This window comes from Ambystoma mexicanum, chromosome 10 (genome assembly GCF_040938575.1).
Source record: "Ambystoma mexicanum isolate Mex_15411 chromosome 10, UKY_AmexF1_1, whole genome shotgun sequence".
Taxonomy (NCBI): Eukaryota; Metazoa; Chordata; class Amphibia; order Caudata; family Ambystomatidae; genus Ambystoma; species Ambystoma mexicanum.
In genome coordinates, this window is record NC_090932.1 from 175,287,758 (window position 1) to 175,306,020 (window position 18,263).

General features: G+C 45.4%; 1 protein-coding gene across 1 annotated transcript in view; it reads right to left on the minus strand.

Annotated features, from left to right (window-relative positions):
- The window catches only part of IKBKB (inhibitor of nuclear factor kappa B kinase subunit beta), a 1,202,582-nt gene that overhangs the window by 358,285 nt on the left and 826,034 nt on the right, over positions 1–18,263 (minus strand). The window contains exon 18 of the mRNA XM_069617660.1: positions 9,038–9,137. Coding sequence (XP_069473761.1) covers positions 9,038–9,137 — 100 coding nt within the window. The remainder of the gene's footprint in view (positions 1–9,037; positions 9,138–18,263) is intronic.

Consider the following 18,263-nt stretch of genomic DNA (forward strand, 5'->3'; position numbering starts at 1 on the left):
CTTGGGGATCAACCTTTCCACATCACTACCCTGGAAAAAACTGCCAGAGTATTGGAGATACCAGCTGATGCAGGGGTTCCATCAAGCGCGATTCTACAGGGATGGAAGAAAAAATATGCAGAAGTTACACCTATTGGTTGGAAAATCATAAAGCAGAAATGAAGATCAGATGAGGGGATGCAGGTGTTTCCCCATAAGGAGAAATCTATGGACAAATTGTGTGATCTTTTTTCTTTAAATCTCATTGCATTTCAACACACATAAGGGAGTTCTTCCTTTCAAGCAAGTGTTTTGGTTGCTTGGCAGGTTGCGTGCACACATATAGGAAGTTCTTGATGTATAAAGTCTGGAGGAAGTTCTGAAACGTTTTTGGTAAATGGATCTGGGGTGGAATTTTTCCAACAGCTAGGCAGGAGAGCTTCTCCACCAAATGTATCATTTGACATGTGCACTAGGTCATAGTGTTGGTTATACCGGAACACCCAACCCCTGCTATAATACCCACAGTGTTCACAGAATAGTTACCATTTTTAATTCATTATTTTTCCATTTTGGTTGGGTTGTAGCATTAGGTGGAAGCTCAATCATTTCCGGGGGTGTATCTACATACCCATAACTGGTTGAATTCACTCTGCAGAAAATCGGCCGACACATTTTTTACAGCAGATGGTTAATCTCATGTCTCTCAATTCCCCATTGCAAAAGAGGAACATCTGGTATCATCACCAGACATTATCACCCACCAGCAAATGCACCTTTTGCACAGAAACCAGCTGTAGACAGAACAGCAATTTCACCTGTCAAGCTGTGGCATATTGGACCTATTGTAAATGGTAGATTGACTTTTACAGGAAACCGATGTAGAGTGAATTTGCATAGTCAAGATAAGATAGGATAGTGGTTCTCACTACAAAAGCAGTTTTATGGGTGGATAAAAGGGTGTATATGCTAGAAATAAATGGCAAAAGTAATGATGGGATTTGCTGTCCAGTAATCTGATCTGGGTGCTGAATGCCATTTGTTGAGTCAAGGATGACTTTAGGACTTTTCACCTTTAATTATTTTTATTTATAGAGTGCATGGTCTTTTAATCAGAAACACCTTACATTAGATCTGAACAGAGGTGCGAGGAGTTCCGCGATCAGGTGCTTTACATGAGAGTATTTGCAGTAAATTGTGGTTCGGTTAATAACAGGAGTCCCAATGGTAAAAATAATTGGGTTATTTCAGATGAATGTAGTAGCATTATATACAACATTGACATAATAGAAAGACTCTGTTAATAGAATTATATACAAGGGGAAGACCGGAGGTGGGGTGGGAGCTGGTGCTGATCGTAATGGTTTGGTAATGTTTATTTGTATACGCCTATACACAAGGCAGTGTTTCAAGGAGCTCAAGGTGAGAGGGAACAGGAGAAGTCATTCAGAGCCTTTAAGTTTCTGAACGATAACCAGTCTGCCTAGGCAGAGTAAGTGCATAGGTACAATTAACAGTGTAGATAACGACAAATAGGTCTGACAACGATTCTGCAGTTTTTCCAAGAGCTTAGAGGGGCTACCATGCAGGAGGGGAGACAGGCAGGAAAGACCGACGATCTTTGAGGCACAGTACGTTCAGATCCTGCAAGTCCCCAGACAGTGCAGGTGGCGGGATGAGGACAAGTACGAGGGGAGGGGAGGGATTCAGATGAGCCCAGTTGGTCAGAAACTGATCTACTAAAATGATCTACTAAAATGGGATTAAAGGGTTTTCAGTGTTGGATAATTCAGTTAAAGTAATTGTTAAAGAGATGTTTAACAGTCTGCTGGTGGTGAGGGATATGAACCAATCTAACCCGATGGAAGAACAACAAATCCAATCAAAAAGAAAACTCAAACTTCTTTAAAGGTAAATAGTAAGGCAGAGCAGTCAGACTTAACTTCAGGAGGGATAGAGGGGGGCTGGCAGGTCAGTTCAGTTAGTCCCCCGAGTTCACCAAATAAAATATACACTTTATTAAAGTCATATAAAAACTTAGGTTACAACAAGTTCTTTAGGTATACATGACACACAATGGAATATATATATATATATATAAAAACAGTAGTAGTAATCTAACACCTAAATACACCCCTATTGCTACCATGTAAATCTACTATCCAGTGATGGGCACTGTGCATATAGAATAGGAAGGTGGGAGAAACAAGGTAACGTAGACACAGTAAAACATAGCATTTACACCATCATTATTACTACCCATGCTGTCAGACAAACAATAGCCACAGTAATTTTAATCCTGTAGCACATAGTACCATGACTGTTCCAAATGTACATTATACATTACCATATGTACCTAGAGGGATAAAAGGCAGAGCTTCTACAAACACACCACAAGGGCACCAAAAGAAAGGAATACACTATGCAGCTAGTCTCAACATTCCACTTGGTGGCAAGATCAGTGCCCTAATCTTGTCAAAAGGGGAGAGGAACCCCACTCACCTGGGGTAGGAGGCCCACCGGGGAGGAATCCGAAGTCATTCATACTCCAGAGAGAGACAGTGGCAGTTGAGAGGGCCTCATTTGCTGTCCCCTTCCCTAGTTCGTCTATACATGTCAGGTACCAATGTCCATCACCCCATACCTCCTAACCAAAAGTGCTGGCTGAGTTCTCTCTTTCTTTTCCAGAATTGCCAGACACCCCAAAATCATGAAAGAAGACCACCTGAAAGACAGCATCTGATACGTGATAAAAGTACAAACTCCACTGAGAGAGAGGGAACAAATAAGGCGCCAGAGCTCCTGCGCGGCTGTTGAAGACACTCACACAGAAGGCTAGCCTCAGGACACATGGTGCATAACCAATGCTGCGTCCCTAGACCATGAGGGACTTAAAACAAAAAACACAACTCACAAGAACTGAAATTACCTTAAGAGGAACCAAGCCACGTTCCCCAACACAAACTCGGACACTATGCAGTGTGTACCACCTTTGTTGCAGCACAGCAGCCCCTTGTAGCGAAAAGGGCAGGGGTTTAACCTGCTCTTTGAATCCTGACCGGGCCAGATTAGGAACCAGAAAGGTGGAGGGGGATAAAAGAATCCCCAGAAAACAGGAAGTTGAGGGTTGGTGGGTGAGGTGAGGTGAGGTGAGAGGAGTAAGACGTGGCAGACCAAGACAACCAGGAGGAAGGAAGGTGGAGAAGAGCATGTAGGCGAATTGTAAAGCAGGTGAGGTATTGGTTAGGGGTACTGTGTTGTGAGTGTGCATGAAAGACTAGCAAGTGTGATTAGGAGAGGGAGATTAGGGAGTGAATGTGAGAGTGAAAATTGGGGTGTCTGAGAAGAAGGTGGGGTGAAGCTGTAGAAGGAGTCGGGAGGAGGGAGAAGAAGTGTGGAGGGATTAGTAACAATGGGTAGAGGCAACGCATTGAAGAAGAGACATCATATGGACAGAGAAGGAATGAAGGGGTTGGAGTTGTAAGTAGGAGAGTAGCAAGATGGAAGGGTGGAGTACGTCGGTGTGATAGGAAGAAGACCAAACCAGGCAGTGTGTATGAAAGGCAAACCCTATAAACCCTTTTAGTGAACAACACTGAAATTATAGGGTGAGTCTAGATATTCACTGAGGAGGTTACATAGCGAAGGCTCTTGCCTTTCGTTTGTCCCATATATCAAAAGACAGAACCTAGCCAGTAGGGAGAAACCTGCAGTATATACCAACCTAGGGAGTAGGGACACCTGGTTTTTGGTGATATGGTGCTTTTTAGATGAGCGAGGGAAGGTCCTAAATACCCCAGAAACCACTGAACTGTCTCAGAGACTCAGAGTGTAACTTGAGCCATCTATGACAACTCTTAGGAAAGAGATATTAAAACCTTACAGTAATACAATACATCCAAGTATTTCACATTGAAGTGTGGAAAATGAATACTATAGATTTCAAATCAAGGGCACATTCTAAAGGTCCAGTCTTGGACCTAAAACGCTAGGCTCCCAGAGAGAACCGAGTAGTCAGGAATGAAACTTGGACACAAGTTAGCCATGATTTTGGTTTAAGACTTTTACAGAAAATTAAAGGGTTGGCAAAATGCCTTTTTGACCCTGCTCTAAGAGAAATTTCACTACCTAAAACCAAAACTAAGGGTCTGCCAGTGTCAGAATGTCCAAACAAACTGACTGTGTACTAAGTTCTATTCTGACCCTCACACCAAAAACTTAACTCTAAGGTGAATAGGTGAATGTCTTTAACCTTGGATGGTTTAGAAAGGGGTTCACGAAGGAAGAATAAATGGCTTGAACAAAAAGTTCAAGGATAAATGTCCTTGTTTTAGAGGGTGACTCCCTTCCCCTGGATTCTTCTTTACTCCTTGAAGTTTTATAAACAACAGTTCTTTGGGCCTCTCTTAGCCAACACCAACACTTTTACACAAAAACTCTCTGGGTTTTGTAATTATGCTTTGTTTCAGGACACCTGGTATATCTTTCTGCCAGGGAGGTTACTCCTTCTCTCTTGATTAACACAATCCCTTTTTCCAGTCTTGATACTCCTTCTCAGGACTTATTTGGATCTTAATGAACACATTACTTTAGTTGATGGGTTTACTCTCCTGCCAGGACCTCTGGTTAACACACTTAAAATTGCCTGGTATGCTTTCCTGCCAGGGTTTTTTGTTCACACACTGAAATATGCCTGGTATATTTGCGTGCCAGGACTTCTGGCAATTCGGGGCTTTTGCCAGTTCCCAAAGTTGCTTATATATCTTGTTGGATAATGTATCCTTCTGATATATTATCCTTTCGAATTTTCCATGCACTTGTACTGTAGGCACTCACACTTTTGAAGAGGGGCTGCTTGTACTATAATCTCCCCCTTTTACAATATGTCCATTCTTTTCCTCTTAGTTACATTATTCACAATTTCTTGCACTCAGCCTGCTCGCCATTATGCCCTGGTGTCCGCACTGCTTTTGGGTGGACTCACCGGCTCTTGTTGGCATTCCCCGATTCCCTTGCGGTTTGCCAGTGAAGGGTTCCAGTCTGCTTCCTCCTCGCGAACGTCTTTACTTCGTTCTCTCATCTCCCGCGGATTCCACTTGACACATCTGCTTTCTTCTTGGCTTTAGTAAGTGAAGCGCTGCCTTTTTTCACCTGCGAACGCACATGAATCTGTCACTGGCTCCTGCTGTTCCTGCAGCGTGTCCTGGTGCAGCAGCTTCCTTCTTCTCCGAGGTTGAGCCTACTGGCTCCAGCATGCCAGTTCTAGCATTTCGGTTTTCTGTTCCTCGCTGTGAGGTGCAGCTCTCTATTGCCAATAGCCACAACAGCCCCCAACTGGAAGGTTGGTTTATGGGTTTGGTGAAACAGTTTTCCCTGTTCTTTATAAGAAAAGGAGTAGATACATGACAATAGGCAATGAGGGTTTCAGACATGGGAAGGTTATTTTCAAGGGATAATGGGAGATACCATGTCTCATCCGATGAAGCCATGACATCTCCCCAGAGGCTGTCTCCTCCCATGTGATCCTCCTTCATATAGCCACCCTCAGGGTCAGGATCAGGTAGCGGCAGCCGTCTCCGGGCCACATGGGAGGAGGTCACCGCCGGGAAATCAGTGATGGCTCCACAGAACCCATGGAAAATGTCAATGTCTAGGTAAGTACCTATCAAAATCACTTATGGAAGAATTTTAGGTAAGTATGTAAAGTGCCAAAGAAATCAAAGGGCAGAGCCAGTAGGAAATTCTGCAGTTGTGGTAAAAAGCAAGTTAAGTCCCCAGCCCTATGCCACAGGTGCCGGTATGGCAGCTTCCCATCCCAGGGGGCCCCAGAGAAGACTCCTCTTCGAAGATATCATGGGTGAGGTTAGAGACCGAGCAACCCCAGGAGAAGATGCAACCAAGCAAGATTCAGCCTCCCAATGCAAGTCAGTGGGGAAACACGGTTGAAGCATGTCTGCAGAAATCTTCAACTGAGGACCCAGGAGTCTCTGAATGGTAATTATCAAGATTAAAGAAATGGGAGAGGGTGCACAGCTTGTTATGCTTGTGTTTGCTGGATTCATTTGTTGCTAATATAAACTTATGTATTGTAATAGTTCGAAGGGTGCAGCCCACTATGCAGTGCCTCTGTGTGGGGCACTCGTAATATGTGGAGAAAGAAAGGATCTAGGCTGTGTAGCCGTCGGTGTGGGCCGCACTCCTAAAATACTGAAGAGGGTTTAGATCACTTATGTTGTATCCTTGTTGAAAGTAAAAGAATCCAAAAGTGTTTCTACAAAGTTCTTTTATTCATAGAATTATTCTTTTCATTTATGCTAATAAATTTCCTTTTTCTGGTAACGATTGGTTAAAAGTCACCAATTCGTTACAGGCTGATATATAGGCAAAGGAAAAGAACCTAGAGCTAGGGCTAATGCATTTCGGAAAACTAATTTTCCTTCTTCAGAACCAGGTTAAGTACAAAAAAATCTTTCTGTTAGAACATTACAGTAAAGCATCAGATATGCATACATTTAGTAAAACGGGGTACCCACAGTTAACAAACAGAAACATAACACAGAGAAGAGAGAACATATATTATGTAGTTAGTGACTTTTGTAAAACAAACTGCACATATACCATTATGTTGTGTAAGTTCACGATTTAGATAATTCGCCTTTATAAAAATTCATAAAGCAAGTTGATTAATTAGATACTACCTGTCCCTCCAGACCTGCTATTAATTACACGTATTAACATTGCACTATGTTATTTATCATAACGAGAACGTGTGACACACAAAAGTAATCAGACAACGGATATGAATTTTTATAAATGCGAATTATCTAAATCGTGAACTTACACAACGTAATGGTATATGTGCAGTTTGTTTTACAAAAAGTCACTAACTACATAATATATGTTCTCTCTTCTCCGTGTTATATGTTTCTGTTTGTTAACTGTGGGTACCCAGTTTTACTAAATGTATGCATATCTGATGCTTTACTGTAATGTTCCAACAGAAAGATTTTTTTTTACTTAACCTGGCTCTGAAGAAGGAAAATTAGTTTTCCGAAATGCATTAGCCCTAGCCCTAGGTTCTTTTCCTTTGCCTATATATCAGCCTGTAACAAATTGGTGACTTTTAACCAATCGTTACCAGATAAAGGAAATTTATTAGCATAAATGAAAAGAATAATTCTATGAATAAAAGAACTTCGTAGAAACACTTTTGGAATCATCTTTTACTTTCAACAAGGATACAACATAAGTGATCTAAACCCTCTTGGGTATTTTAGGAGTGCGGCCCACACCGACGGCTACACAGCCTAGGTCCTTTCTTTCTCCAATTATCAAGATTAACTCATAAACCCAGGGCCCAGTGGTAAATACTCACTCCCGTTGTCCCCCAAAATACTGTTCCAGTAACGCAAAACAACCTGGTAAGCACAGCTCTAATTTTGCAGGGCCATTTAAGGGATCTGGTCACCCAAGGACTTAAACCACAAACGAACGACAACTCTGATGGCCCAAAAAATTCAAATAAAATGAAGAAAAAAAACAACAATCGCCTTTCCTTGGAGTGGGAGCCACCAGCCAGTTAATATAATTAAGAAGGTGGCTCCAGGAGGACAGAAGATCCCAGTAAGGGCGGTTCCCGTGGCTCAACAAAGTAAGGCAGGCACGGTCCAAAAAAAGACTACATAAAGGAGCGACCAAAGTTGGCACAGACGAGATGCAGTATTAGATTCTGCCCTTCTAGGTGACGGCAGGTTCCAACACCAAGGTGGGGAACCAGGTGGTAAAAATAGAAAGCAGCAGAAAAACTGCCTAGAAAAGAGTCCCAGCACAGGAAGCGTGGCCATCCAGCGAGAAAGACCAGGGGGTGGATGAATAATGCCCAGTAAGGTGGTCCAGCAGCCAAGAATCAGAACCAGAGCTAAGGCTACCAAACAGAGTCCAGCCAGTATTGACAGATCTGGTAATAAAAATGCAGCAACAGCTTGAACGGTGAAATATCCTCTACGAGTTAAGTAAACCTGCTTCTCTTCCAAAAATCAAATCTGACAGAATTGAATTCTTTAGCACACACCAGCTTGCCTATGCCAGAACATCAGTCACACAAGGAGGATTCAAAGAAAGCCTTTGGCTGGCCCTCAATCAGGATGGCCCTAAACACCACCAAACACCCACGATCACCCCCACAGGAAGTGGGGTGGCCAGTCCATGGTCAGTAACAGGTCTAGAGCAGTCCCAACCACTATGGAGAGTGCAGGGCAGTGTTCAAAGTGAGCCCATGTGTGAGAAACTGCCATTTTATACCTGTCCCATGGTTTCCCTAGACCAGGGCTCCGCAACCTGCGGCTCTCCAGATCTTTTGGACAACAACTCCCATGATCCCTCAGCATTGATTATACTGGGTAGGGCTGATAGTGGTTCTAGCCCAGAACATGTGTAGACCCAAAGGTTGGAGTCCCCTGACCTAGGCAAAGGAAGCACAAGAAACAAAAGGGCCAAGGAAAGGACTTTCACAAATACTTTGGTACCCCAATGGCTACCAAAAAGGTAGATTGGGCTGCCAATGCAGTAAACAGCCTTGTTCTCCTGGTAATGCCAAAACATTAAAAATAATTACAGCGGCCACCAGCAGACTCTCCAAAACCAGAGTAGGGTGATATATTCACCCTTGAACAAAAACGGCATGCTTAAAATGGGTATGCAGTGGTAGGAGGACTTCGGAAGATTTCTCTCTTGTCTACAAAATGCGGCCACAGGTCCTTCAAATAAAATGGAGAAAAAGCAACAAAGTTTAGAAGTCGTTAAGAAGAGACACCAGAATCGCCAGCAATAAAATTATGCCCCATCAATCATGTTTTGTTTACCTTTCACACTATCAAGTTACTAAGTTTGCCCAACAGTTTCCATCAGCTTCATGGCAATTTGAAGACTTATTTATGCATATCATCAGATCTTAGTTTGACTCAAGAGGTCTATGAAAATGGAAACCATATTACACAAGCCACTGGTACAATACATTAATTCAAAAGAGAAACTGTGAACTGTTTTCTTCTTGTCTCACCTAAGCTGAGTGTAAATAAGCCTGACTTTCTTCTCATAGTTCTGGATAGCTTGGAGAAGCAGGCGAACCATCTCCTGGCTATCCCCGTTTGTCCGCTGATCTGAAAGGAGAAAGAAGGAAAGGGGTTTGTATTAGTCTTGCTGCACAATTTTTAATCCTCTTGCAGACCTTGAGATCAATGATATTTAAGACAAATGGTTAGGCTGGCATATGTATACTACTGGAGACATAATAGAGACAGGGTAAAGACAGAGGCTAAGATGCTAATGAACTGTGAAGGACAGAGGATTCATGGCTGGGGAGAAAGAATACAGTGAGTAAGACGACACAGATGTTTCACATAGATTTGGATAATCAGGTGAGTTCTAAGAGGGGGGCTCAGAAATAGAGATAGTGACACAGGCCTAGAAGATCTGATAGACCGGGACTGGAGAGAGAGGGAGTCGAATTAGTGAGAGCTAAAGCGTTGGGTTCAGGCAGGGTGCTACATTTAAAATACAATATCCAGGATATAAGACACTGAGACATTGCAAATACAGAATTATGAAAGTAAGAGGGGCAAGTGATATATATGATATGGCATTTATAACGCGCCTTTTTACGTGGCATTTATAAAGTGAGATTTAAGAAACATGGTTTAGGAACATTAAGAAAAATTGCAAACATTTAAGAGACAGGGTTCTGCCATTGTGAGGGCTTGGAACGTGGTGTGACCACACGACAGGCTTCAAGCTTGGCAACACAGAGGAAAATCTTTGTTTTGTGGTAGATAAAACAAGCACAATTTCTGAATGGGAAAGAATACAAGAGAACATTCTCTTTCATGGCGCAACGTCCTCAGAATGGGGGCGGGGGCGCAAGAGCCAGTGTAAGGTAGAGACATACATAGATTCACATGCTGTGTGAATATTCTCTGTGGTCAAGCTGGGAATCCTAAGTATAGTAAAGCCGTTTATGTTTACATTTAATACTGCTGTCACTTAAGTGCTCCATTAGAGTCATTTTGGGTCATATTGCCCACAGTGAATTGACAGGTCCCTTGTACCTTCACCCTGGAGGCCATCTTCAGATTTTGACAGGCGCACATGAATTTGGCAACAAGATGCAAGAAGAGCCATAAGAGGGGTAGGCGGGAGGGTTGCATGTGAATCTATGGAAAATACCAATGCTGGAGAAAAGGAGTTACAGCTAAGTAACTTATTCCTTCTCCGGCATTGGATATTTCATAGATTCACATTCTGTTTGAAAAGATTGCAAAGCAGTACACACATACAATATCAATAATGGACGAAGGTAAAGCTTGCCTGAAAGAAACACCTCAGAAAACGCTCACCTCACCCAAACAGATTGCATAGCACTGCATGGCTGACACTGGACTCCTATGTAGAATCCCTGTAGCCTCAGTAAAACCTTGTGAAGGTATGCACCAATCTCCATGTGACAGCCCTGTAAATATCCAGCAGGGGAACAAAAAAAAGCTGTTGAAGCCACCACAGCCCTGGTGGAATTGGTTCTGGGCCTGCCTGAAAGAGGCCCATTTGCCAGTTGATGACATAAGGAAATACATGAGGACAGCCAAAAAGAAACGGAGGCTTTGGAAAGAGCATTGCCCATCCGTGCAGACCAAAAACAATAGTTGTGAAGACTTGTAAAGACTTTTTGTGCGGGCAATGCAGAACTTTAGGACTTGTACAACGTCCAATGAGTGTAACGAGCATTCTTTAAGAGAGAACAGCTAGCTAAAGAAGACATTTGGAATTCAGATGGAGCCTTGGGCATAACGGTTGGGTTAGTGTGAAGGATCACTTTGGATTTGTGGATCATCAAATAGGTCGGCCTGCACATGAGCACCTGGATTTCCCACACAGGTCTTGCGGAAGGGGATGGCAACCAACAGAGCTCTCTTCCAGTAATACAACTTCAGAGAGACCGTGTGTAAAGGCTCTAAAGAAGGTCCCATTAGCTTTGAGAGGACTACAATCATATCCCACGCTGGAGCAGGTGCTCTGACACGAGGAAATGAGTGGAAAAGACCCCACAGTAATTCTTTGGGAGAACGTGTGAACCTGGAAAGGCTAGCCAGATGAACCTTGATGGCGAGTGAGTCTGACCAGCTTGCACCAGGGACAACCGGTACGGCAGAACATCTGGAGCCTGCACATGAAAGGGGTTGAGGTCCTACCCAGAACACAAAGTGGAGAAATGCTTCCACTTGCTTTTATAGCAGTAAATTGTGGAGAAAGACCTGGCTTGCACAAGAATGTACCGATGGTCTTGTGGCAATGGTGCAGTCCCAAACTCTAAGAGAGCAGGAGCCAGGCCTTGAGATTAAGAAAGGCTGGCTCATGGTGCAATACTGCTCCTTGGTCTCTGGACAGAAGATTGACAACCGAAGGAAGCTGGATGCACAGCCAAGCCGACACCACCAATATCAGTTTGCACTGATGCAGTCTGAATAAGTCAATTACTCAGGAGCAAGCGGTATCAGACAGAATACGTACAAAAACATGTCTTCCCATGGGAGCCTGAAGGCATTTTATAGGCTCCCTGAGTGGTGGAACCTGCTGGTGAATGCCACGCACTTCCTGTTCATCTTGGTCACAAAGAGATTGACATCTGGTGTTCCCCACCTGCTGAAGATGCAACTGACGCGATTGTCGATTAGCACCCTGACAGGTGGTGCCAGCCAATCAGGTGGCTAGGAACGTGGGCTTGAACCACTGGTGAAAGCCTGCATTTCATGCCAATTTACGGCTAGCTCCCCCCGCCGCCATCTTCCCCCGTACTTACCTTATTTCGGCAGTGGTGAATGCCACTGCTGCACCCGCTCCTTCCCCTTGCCTCCCGCAGGCCGCCATGGAAAGGGAAGAGAGGCTCTGTAATGAGCCCTGCCTTCCCTTTCCATGGCAGTCATCTTTGTAAAGGATTTTCCTTAATTCAAGTGTCCTGTTTAATGAAGGAAAATCCTTTTTTTTAGCACCCCGGGTTACCTCTGGTAGCCCGGGGTGCTAAAGGCTTGAGCCCCCTTTCCAAGGGCTGGAAGGGGGTAAAGGCTCAGAGCCCTCGTTAATGGCCCTTGCTTTACCTGGGCTGTTAACTTGTGCCGCCATATCGGGTGGTAGTGTGTATACATAGGTGAGGCAGAGGCACGCTGTATGTGAACTGAATGCATCCAAGATTAAATTGAAGCATGCGACTGGAAATAAGGAAAAAAAAGGGCAGCAGTGATGTATCGATTCTGAGGCTCCAGTATGAGGAAATCAGTGAGGCTAATGGACAGAAGGAGAACCTGGATGAGCACAATCTGAAGTAAGAGGGCTCAAGTGGTGTGGTTGAGTCTGCTAGCAGGGGCTTGAGGTGTGGCTGCCAGCACACACTCCAGGCATAGGCGGAGGCCTGCCAATCATTGTTGGGAATCCTGGGAGAGCAGCCCCACAAAGCGCTGGGAGTGGTATTACCCACTTATAGGCTCTGTGAGGAAGTTGCCGGGCCAACTTTCTCGGAGTCTCTGCCTTTGGTCCGGTCGGATGAGTCTGCAAAGTTATCGGGGGATTTGGTTAAAGTCCAGAAAGTTCTGAAATAGTTGGTTGATAAACAAGAAGAGTTGGAATCCTGCTCCCGGTGCAATAATAGGGGTGAGGAGGCTCAGTGACAGATCCAAGGGACATTTGGCTTAAAGCAGGCATTATGAGGGGACGCTTGTGGTGACCTACTAGGTGTACCCTCTCCACTGAATGACATTGAGCTGTGGGTAATTTCGGAAGCTCCCTGCCAAGTGGGATAAGGACATGTGCCAATAAGACTGTACACCGTGAAGGATTTAGGGCTGGATGGAAGCAGCACACTCCCTTCGGAGCGAGGACTAACCAATCCTCGAGGAACAGATAGACATGCACCCCACACCGAAGATAAGTGGCGCCTGAAGCCAGACACTTCGTGAATACTCTTGGAACCGAGCGTAGGCCGAAGGTAAAGGCTTTGAATTGAAAATGTTGGTCTGAGACTGTGAAATGAAGGTAATTCAGTGCTGGAGATGGATTGGGACATGAAAATATGTGTCTCTTAGGTCTAGGGATAATAGGAAATCCCATTCCAGCAGCTGCTTGAGAATATGCTGGAAGGATACCATCTTGAAGGTCTAAGTCTGCAAAAACCTGTTAAGGCGGCACAGGTCGGGGGGCGTGGCCTGAGCCCATGCAGTAGAGTTGTGCCTGGCTGAAACTCGTCAAGATCCTGCATACGATCCTCTTACCCAGTGTTATGTGGCAATCTTGAAACACGGAGCACAACCCACATGTCAGAGAAGTGTTTCCCCTGCCCAGACGAGAAAAAACGGTGAAAAACAGAGCGGTATATGCTGAGCTATCCGCCTCTCAGCCTGAGCCTAGCAGCAGGCAAGATGGCGGGGGAGACAGACTCGGAGCCGAGAGGAGAGAGGAACTGAGCCCGAAGCGAAAGTGGATCGGGCTGACGCTCAGAGGATGGAGAAGGTTACTCCCGAGCTGGCAGCAGGCATTGGAGTTAACAGGACGCTGACCCGCCCGCCCCCCGGGGCAGGTGACGCGCAGCTCAGGACCGGAGGCGAGGCGGAACGACCACTGGATCTAGCGCGGCTGGAGCTAGGTCAAACACGCGCTTGAAGGCGCGAGACAAGGAACCACTGTTACAGCCAGGGGGAAGGAGCGGAATACCGCTGAGTGGGGACGCATCTAGGTTGGCCAGGCTGCGGACTTGTAGAAAAGTATAGGATAGGAAGCAGGGCTATCATCCGTTCGTATAGCCAGTGAAGCGGACTACACTGCGACCAGAGTGCTGGGAACGGTGCTTGAGGACACACACCTGGAGCCTCTACAACAACACACAGGTAGTAGATGGGCACAGCAGCATGAGGCGCTATAGGGCGGACTCTCTCCACAGACAACGAGCTTCCCCTCCCACAGATCAACAACATAGTAATATACCCACAGCAGCTGCAGGCCTGCCTGGGCTGCGCACAATAGGCAAGAGCCAGCAGTAACAGGCAGATGCCGTGATTGTAAAGAATACGGGCGTCTGAGCCCGCCACAAGGTTCCATGCGGCCAAGAGAGGGTAGAGAGCAAGGGAGGCTACTGAAACTAAGGATTATACCAGGCAGCAGACTCATCTGCGGGCTGATCAGAGTAACAACCCAGAAAGCAGCGAACAACAAGAACACTGCAGATTGGGAGGCCAGTAACAAAGGCAACATTAACTAACTGAACGCCCCACTCACTTCCTAGGGGCAAACATCATACTGCCACTGGCAACCTACCTCTGCATAAGTGAACTGGGCTAAAGCACGCCATACGCAGCTGCGAGCCCCCTGATGTGGTAGCCACAGCGACTGAGAGCTGATGCGCCCTACAACCATTGCAAGGGCCACAACACAGGCAACTCTAGCACATTGCGCCGTAACACAGGCCAATAACTGGGAGAGCAGAGGCAGAACAAAGAGGGGCAACAATTAGTCTGTCGAGACACAGACTTGTTTCGGAAGCTACGCCCACACACAGTGACCACACAGAGGTGACACCGATACCTAGCCGACAACAACCAACAAACCGCCCCGGTAATGGCAACGCAAAAATGCCCTCAACTAAAGGTAAAAAGGACCCCACAATCATGGACTCCTTCAACGCATCCAAAACTCGAGAACAACCGCAGTGCAGCAGAGCGGCACAAAAGGAGCAGACTAACCCAGAGGCTGGAACTAAAGAGAACTAGGTGCTAGAAGCAATTGCAGCACTGAGATCATTCATAGACTCTAAAATAGAGGAGGTTAAAGTAGATATGCAGCTGATGGGACAGGACATCTGCAACCTTGCTCAAAGAGAAACGACTACAGAGTCTGGACTGACAGAAACGATGGTGACCACCAGAGATCTCAATAAAAGACTGTCGGAATTGGAGAGAAGAAACGCAGCGCTGGAAGCCCGGGCAGAAGACGCTGAGGGGCGTGCCCGGCGAAACAATTTGCGCTTACTAGGAATCCCAAAAGGGATGGAGGGCCTGAACCCCACGGTTTTTGTGGAAGACCCATTATTGCAGAAAGGGGGGGCAAGTAAACTTTTACAGGGCTTTGTGATGGAAAGGGCCCACAGATCCTTGCAGAAACGACCATTGCCAAGCTCGCACCCCCACCCAATGATGGAAAGAATTCTGAACTTTGAGACAGGGAGGTCATCCTGAAATACTCAAGAGGGAGGGGAGATACGACGTGATAACTCCAATATAGCTATATACCCGGACTACACGCCCACAGTCCAGAGGGCAAGAAATGCCTTTGTACCAATCATGCCAGACTCAGACAGCTAAACCTTAAATACATGCTGGTGTACCCAACTAGGCTAAAAGTGATATACAAATGACGGCCTGTCTTCTTTGAAACACCAGCGACAGCCACAATGTGGATGGAACACAACAACTTGGCTGGGGGTGAAGAAGCAGTCACATGAAGGGGGCTCAGCCCAATGGGGGAGCTGGGAGTGGGGCAAACATAGTAACCAAAGTGTCTGCTGTGGACTAGCTGCAAAGTAACTGAAACTCATCGCAACCACAACTAAGTTACCCATGTTTGACAGGGTCGAAACCAGGCCGTCCAACCTGGGACCCCAGACCCACTCTACGAATTGGTTAGTGTCAGCCAGTTGCTGACACAACACTGCTCACACACAATGGCCCGGACGGGTCAGGACGGTGCGGGGGGCGTCTGAGCGCTGTAGAAGGACAGCTAGGCGCAGTTACTTGGTTTGGTTTGTTAGTTTGAATGTTCTTCATTCTTCACAAGCAATGACATATGAGTTGAAAAGTGCACTGGCTGGGTGGGTGGGATACTCGGAGGCAGTGGCCTTCCAAGCGGAAGAGAGAGGGAAAAGAGTGCATACTGACAGGGGTGAAGAACTGGGAGAGGGGGTGCAAGGGCACAACCTTATACTGCCATGGCAGCTGATATTTAGATACTGACGTGGAAATTGTGCGGCCTAGGCATGTACCTGCGAAGGAACCAGGTGAAATCCTTCCTTCACAGGAAAAAAATCTCTATTGCACTGCTACACGAAATCCACTTAACACAAAACACTATGGCCAAGGTTAAAGACCACTGGGGTGGGCAAGGCTACGGGGCGGCCTACTCTAAATATGCCAGGGGTGTCTTTACGTGGATACATTTTGGCGGTTCCCTTACGGTTAATGTGGATGGAGGCGGACCCAGAATGGAGGTATCTGATTCTGAGGGGCCATTTAGAACAGGTTGAACTATGCATAGTTTATTCCTACTTTCCTAACCATGGGATCCCAGCACACCTCAACAAATTATGTGCTAAAATAGTCCCATACCTGTCCTGTTTCTTCATCTGGGGTGGGGACTTTAACTGTGTGCGAGACTTGAACCTAGACAGATCCAGCCTCCCAGCTACCCAAAAAGTGTCTCCCACTGAGGCACTGAATGCAACGCTTAAACATCTAGACCTAGTTGATACATGGAGGGAGCAGCACCCAGAAGACAGGGGTTACTCTTATTTCTCCTCACCCACAGCCTGTACACCAGGATCGACTATTTATGGCAAGAACCCACCTAACACAGGTGGAATCGTTACAATATCTTGGTAGGTCAATCTCAGACCACTCGCCACTGATGCTTGAATGGAAGATGCTAGGTCCGCGACACCCAATACCAATGTGGCGCATGCCTACAGACGCCCTGACAGACCAGGGCTTTAGAGAAGAATTTTCTTTATTTTTGTCATTTCATGGTTCAACAAATTAAACCTTTACACCACATCTTTTATCCATAAAAAGAGAAAAAGAAGAACTTTACCCTCTCACATCAATGTGACTTTACCATCAAGCCTTAACATTTGTTAGTTACGTACATCCTCCTCAATTTTTTTAAAAATTGCAAGTGCCAATTTTACAAAAGCCAACATGATAGAAACCCGCTCTCCTGATAGTACAAAAAGAGAATGGTGGAAAATGTTATTTCCATATTTCTAGATTGATTCTGACATCACCCGTACCCTTAGATCACTTACAACCGGACATATAACCATGTGATAGAGAGTTTCCACTAAGTTAGGTTCTTTACACAGACGACATCCCAAAGGACCATCCCCCCCTCATCCCTTGGTCTCAGAATCTCCCTTGTCGGGAACAAGGTCAATCCAATCGTATTCTCAGGAACTGCAATCTGAGATACCAATTCGGGAAAAGCTGTAGATACTTCGGCAGGCAATCAACTTCTTCTCCTCTCCCCGGGATTTACCATATGGTTTTTAAGTCCCCCTCTCATCGTTTGTCTGGAGACAATCCCTTCTGTATAATTTCAATTTTACTTTATCCAGGTTACACAGCAGGTTAGGAACAGTTTCCTCAATTTCTTCAAGGTCTAGAATACAGACCCCTTCCAATTCACATAGAGATTATTCAGAGTTAGATGTTAGGGCATTTCGGAGGGCCTTAAAGCCAACGTTTGGCTTTTCTTCCCTGCATTCCCTCAGCAATTGTAGAGTTTTCCACCTCACTACTGTATTGAGGGACGTCAATCCCAACTCCATCCTTACAGCCTGTATCGGGACACTCTTAGGGAGGCCCAACACATTTTTCCAAAATAAGCCTTATATGGACGGCCAGATTTTAGCCTTGCAATTCAAAGTAGTCTCTGCTCCATATGTCAATATTGGGATCACTTTCATCCTGTAAAAGCTGACAAGCGGGATCAATGAGAAACCACAAACCCTTTTCATATTGATACGACCCTGGTTGCTAAAGTCTTTGCTTTGCTTTTCAACAGTTTGATTCTTGGGACATCACTATAACTTGTGTTTAAACAAACACCCAAGTAGGTTAATGATTTTACCTCTTGTAGCTTTTCCCCTCTTACATACCAAGACTGTGGAGGGTTTCCAATCCTTGCAAGTGAATTGCCAAATTTCAATATTCTTGTTTTTGATGGGTTGATCTATAGCCCATTTGATGAAATGTATACCTGCAACGCATCAAGTTGCCTTTGGAGGCCTACTGGCGTTTGGTCAGCCAAAACAATATCAGCAGCAAACAGAAAGCGCCCCACCGGTTCGAACCCCAATTTCGGCGGAAAACATCTCGTTTCCCTGAAGGCGTGGTCAATGTCCGAAATGAATAATTTGAACAATTCTGGCGCAAGTGGGCAACGTTGGTTCAAGCCCTTAGTTGTTGATACGGGCATTGACA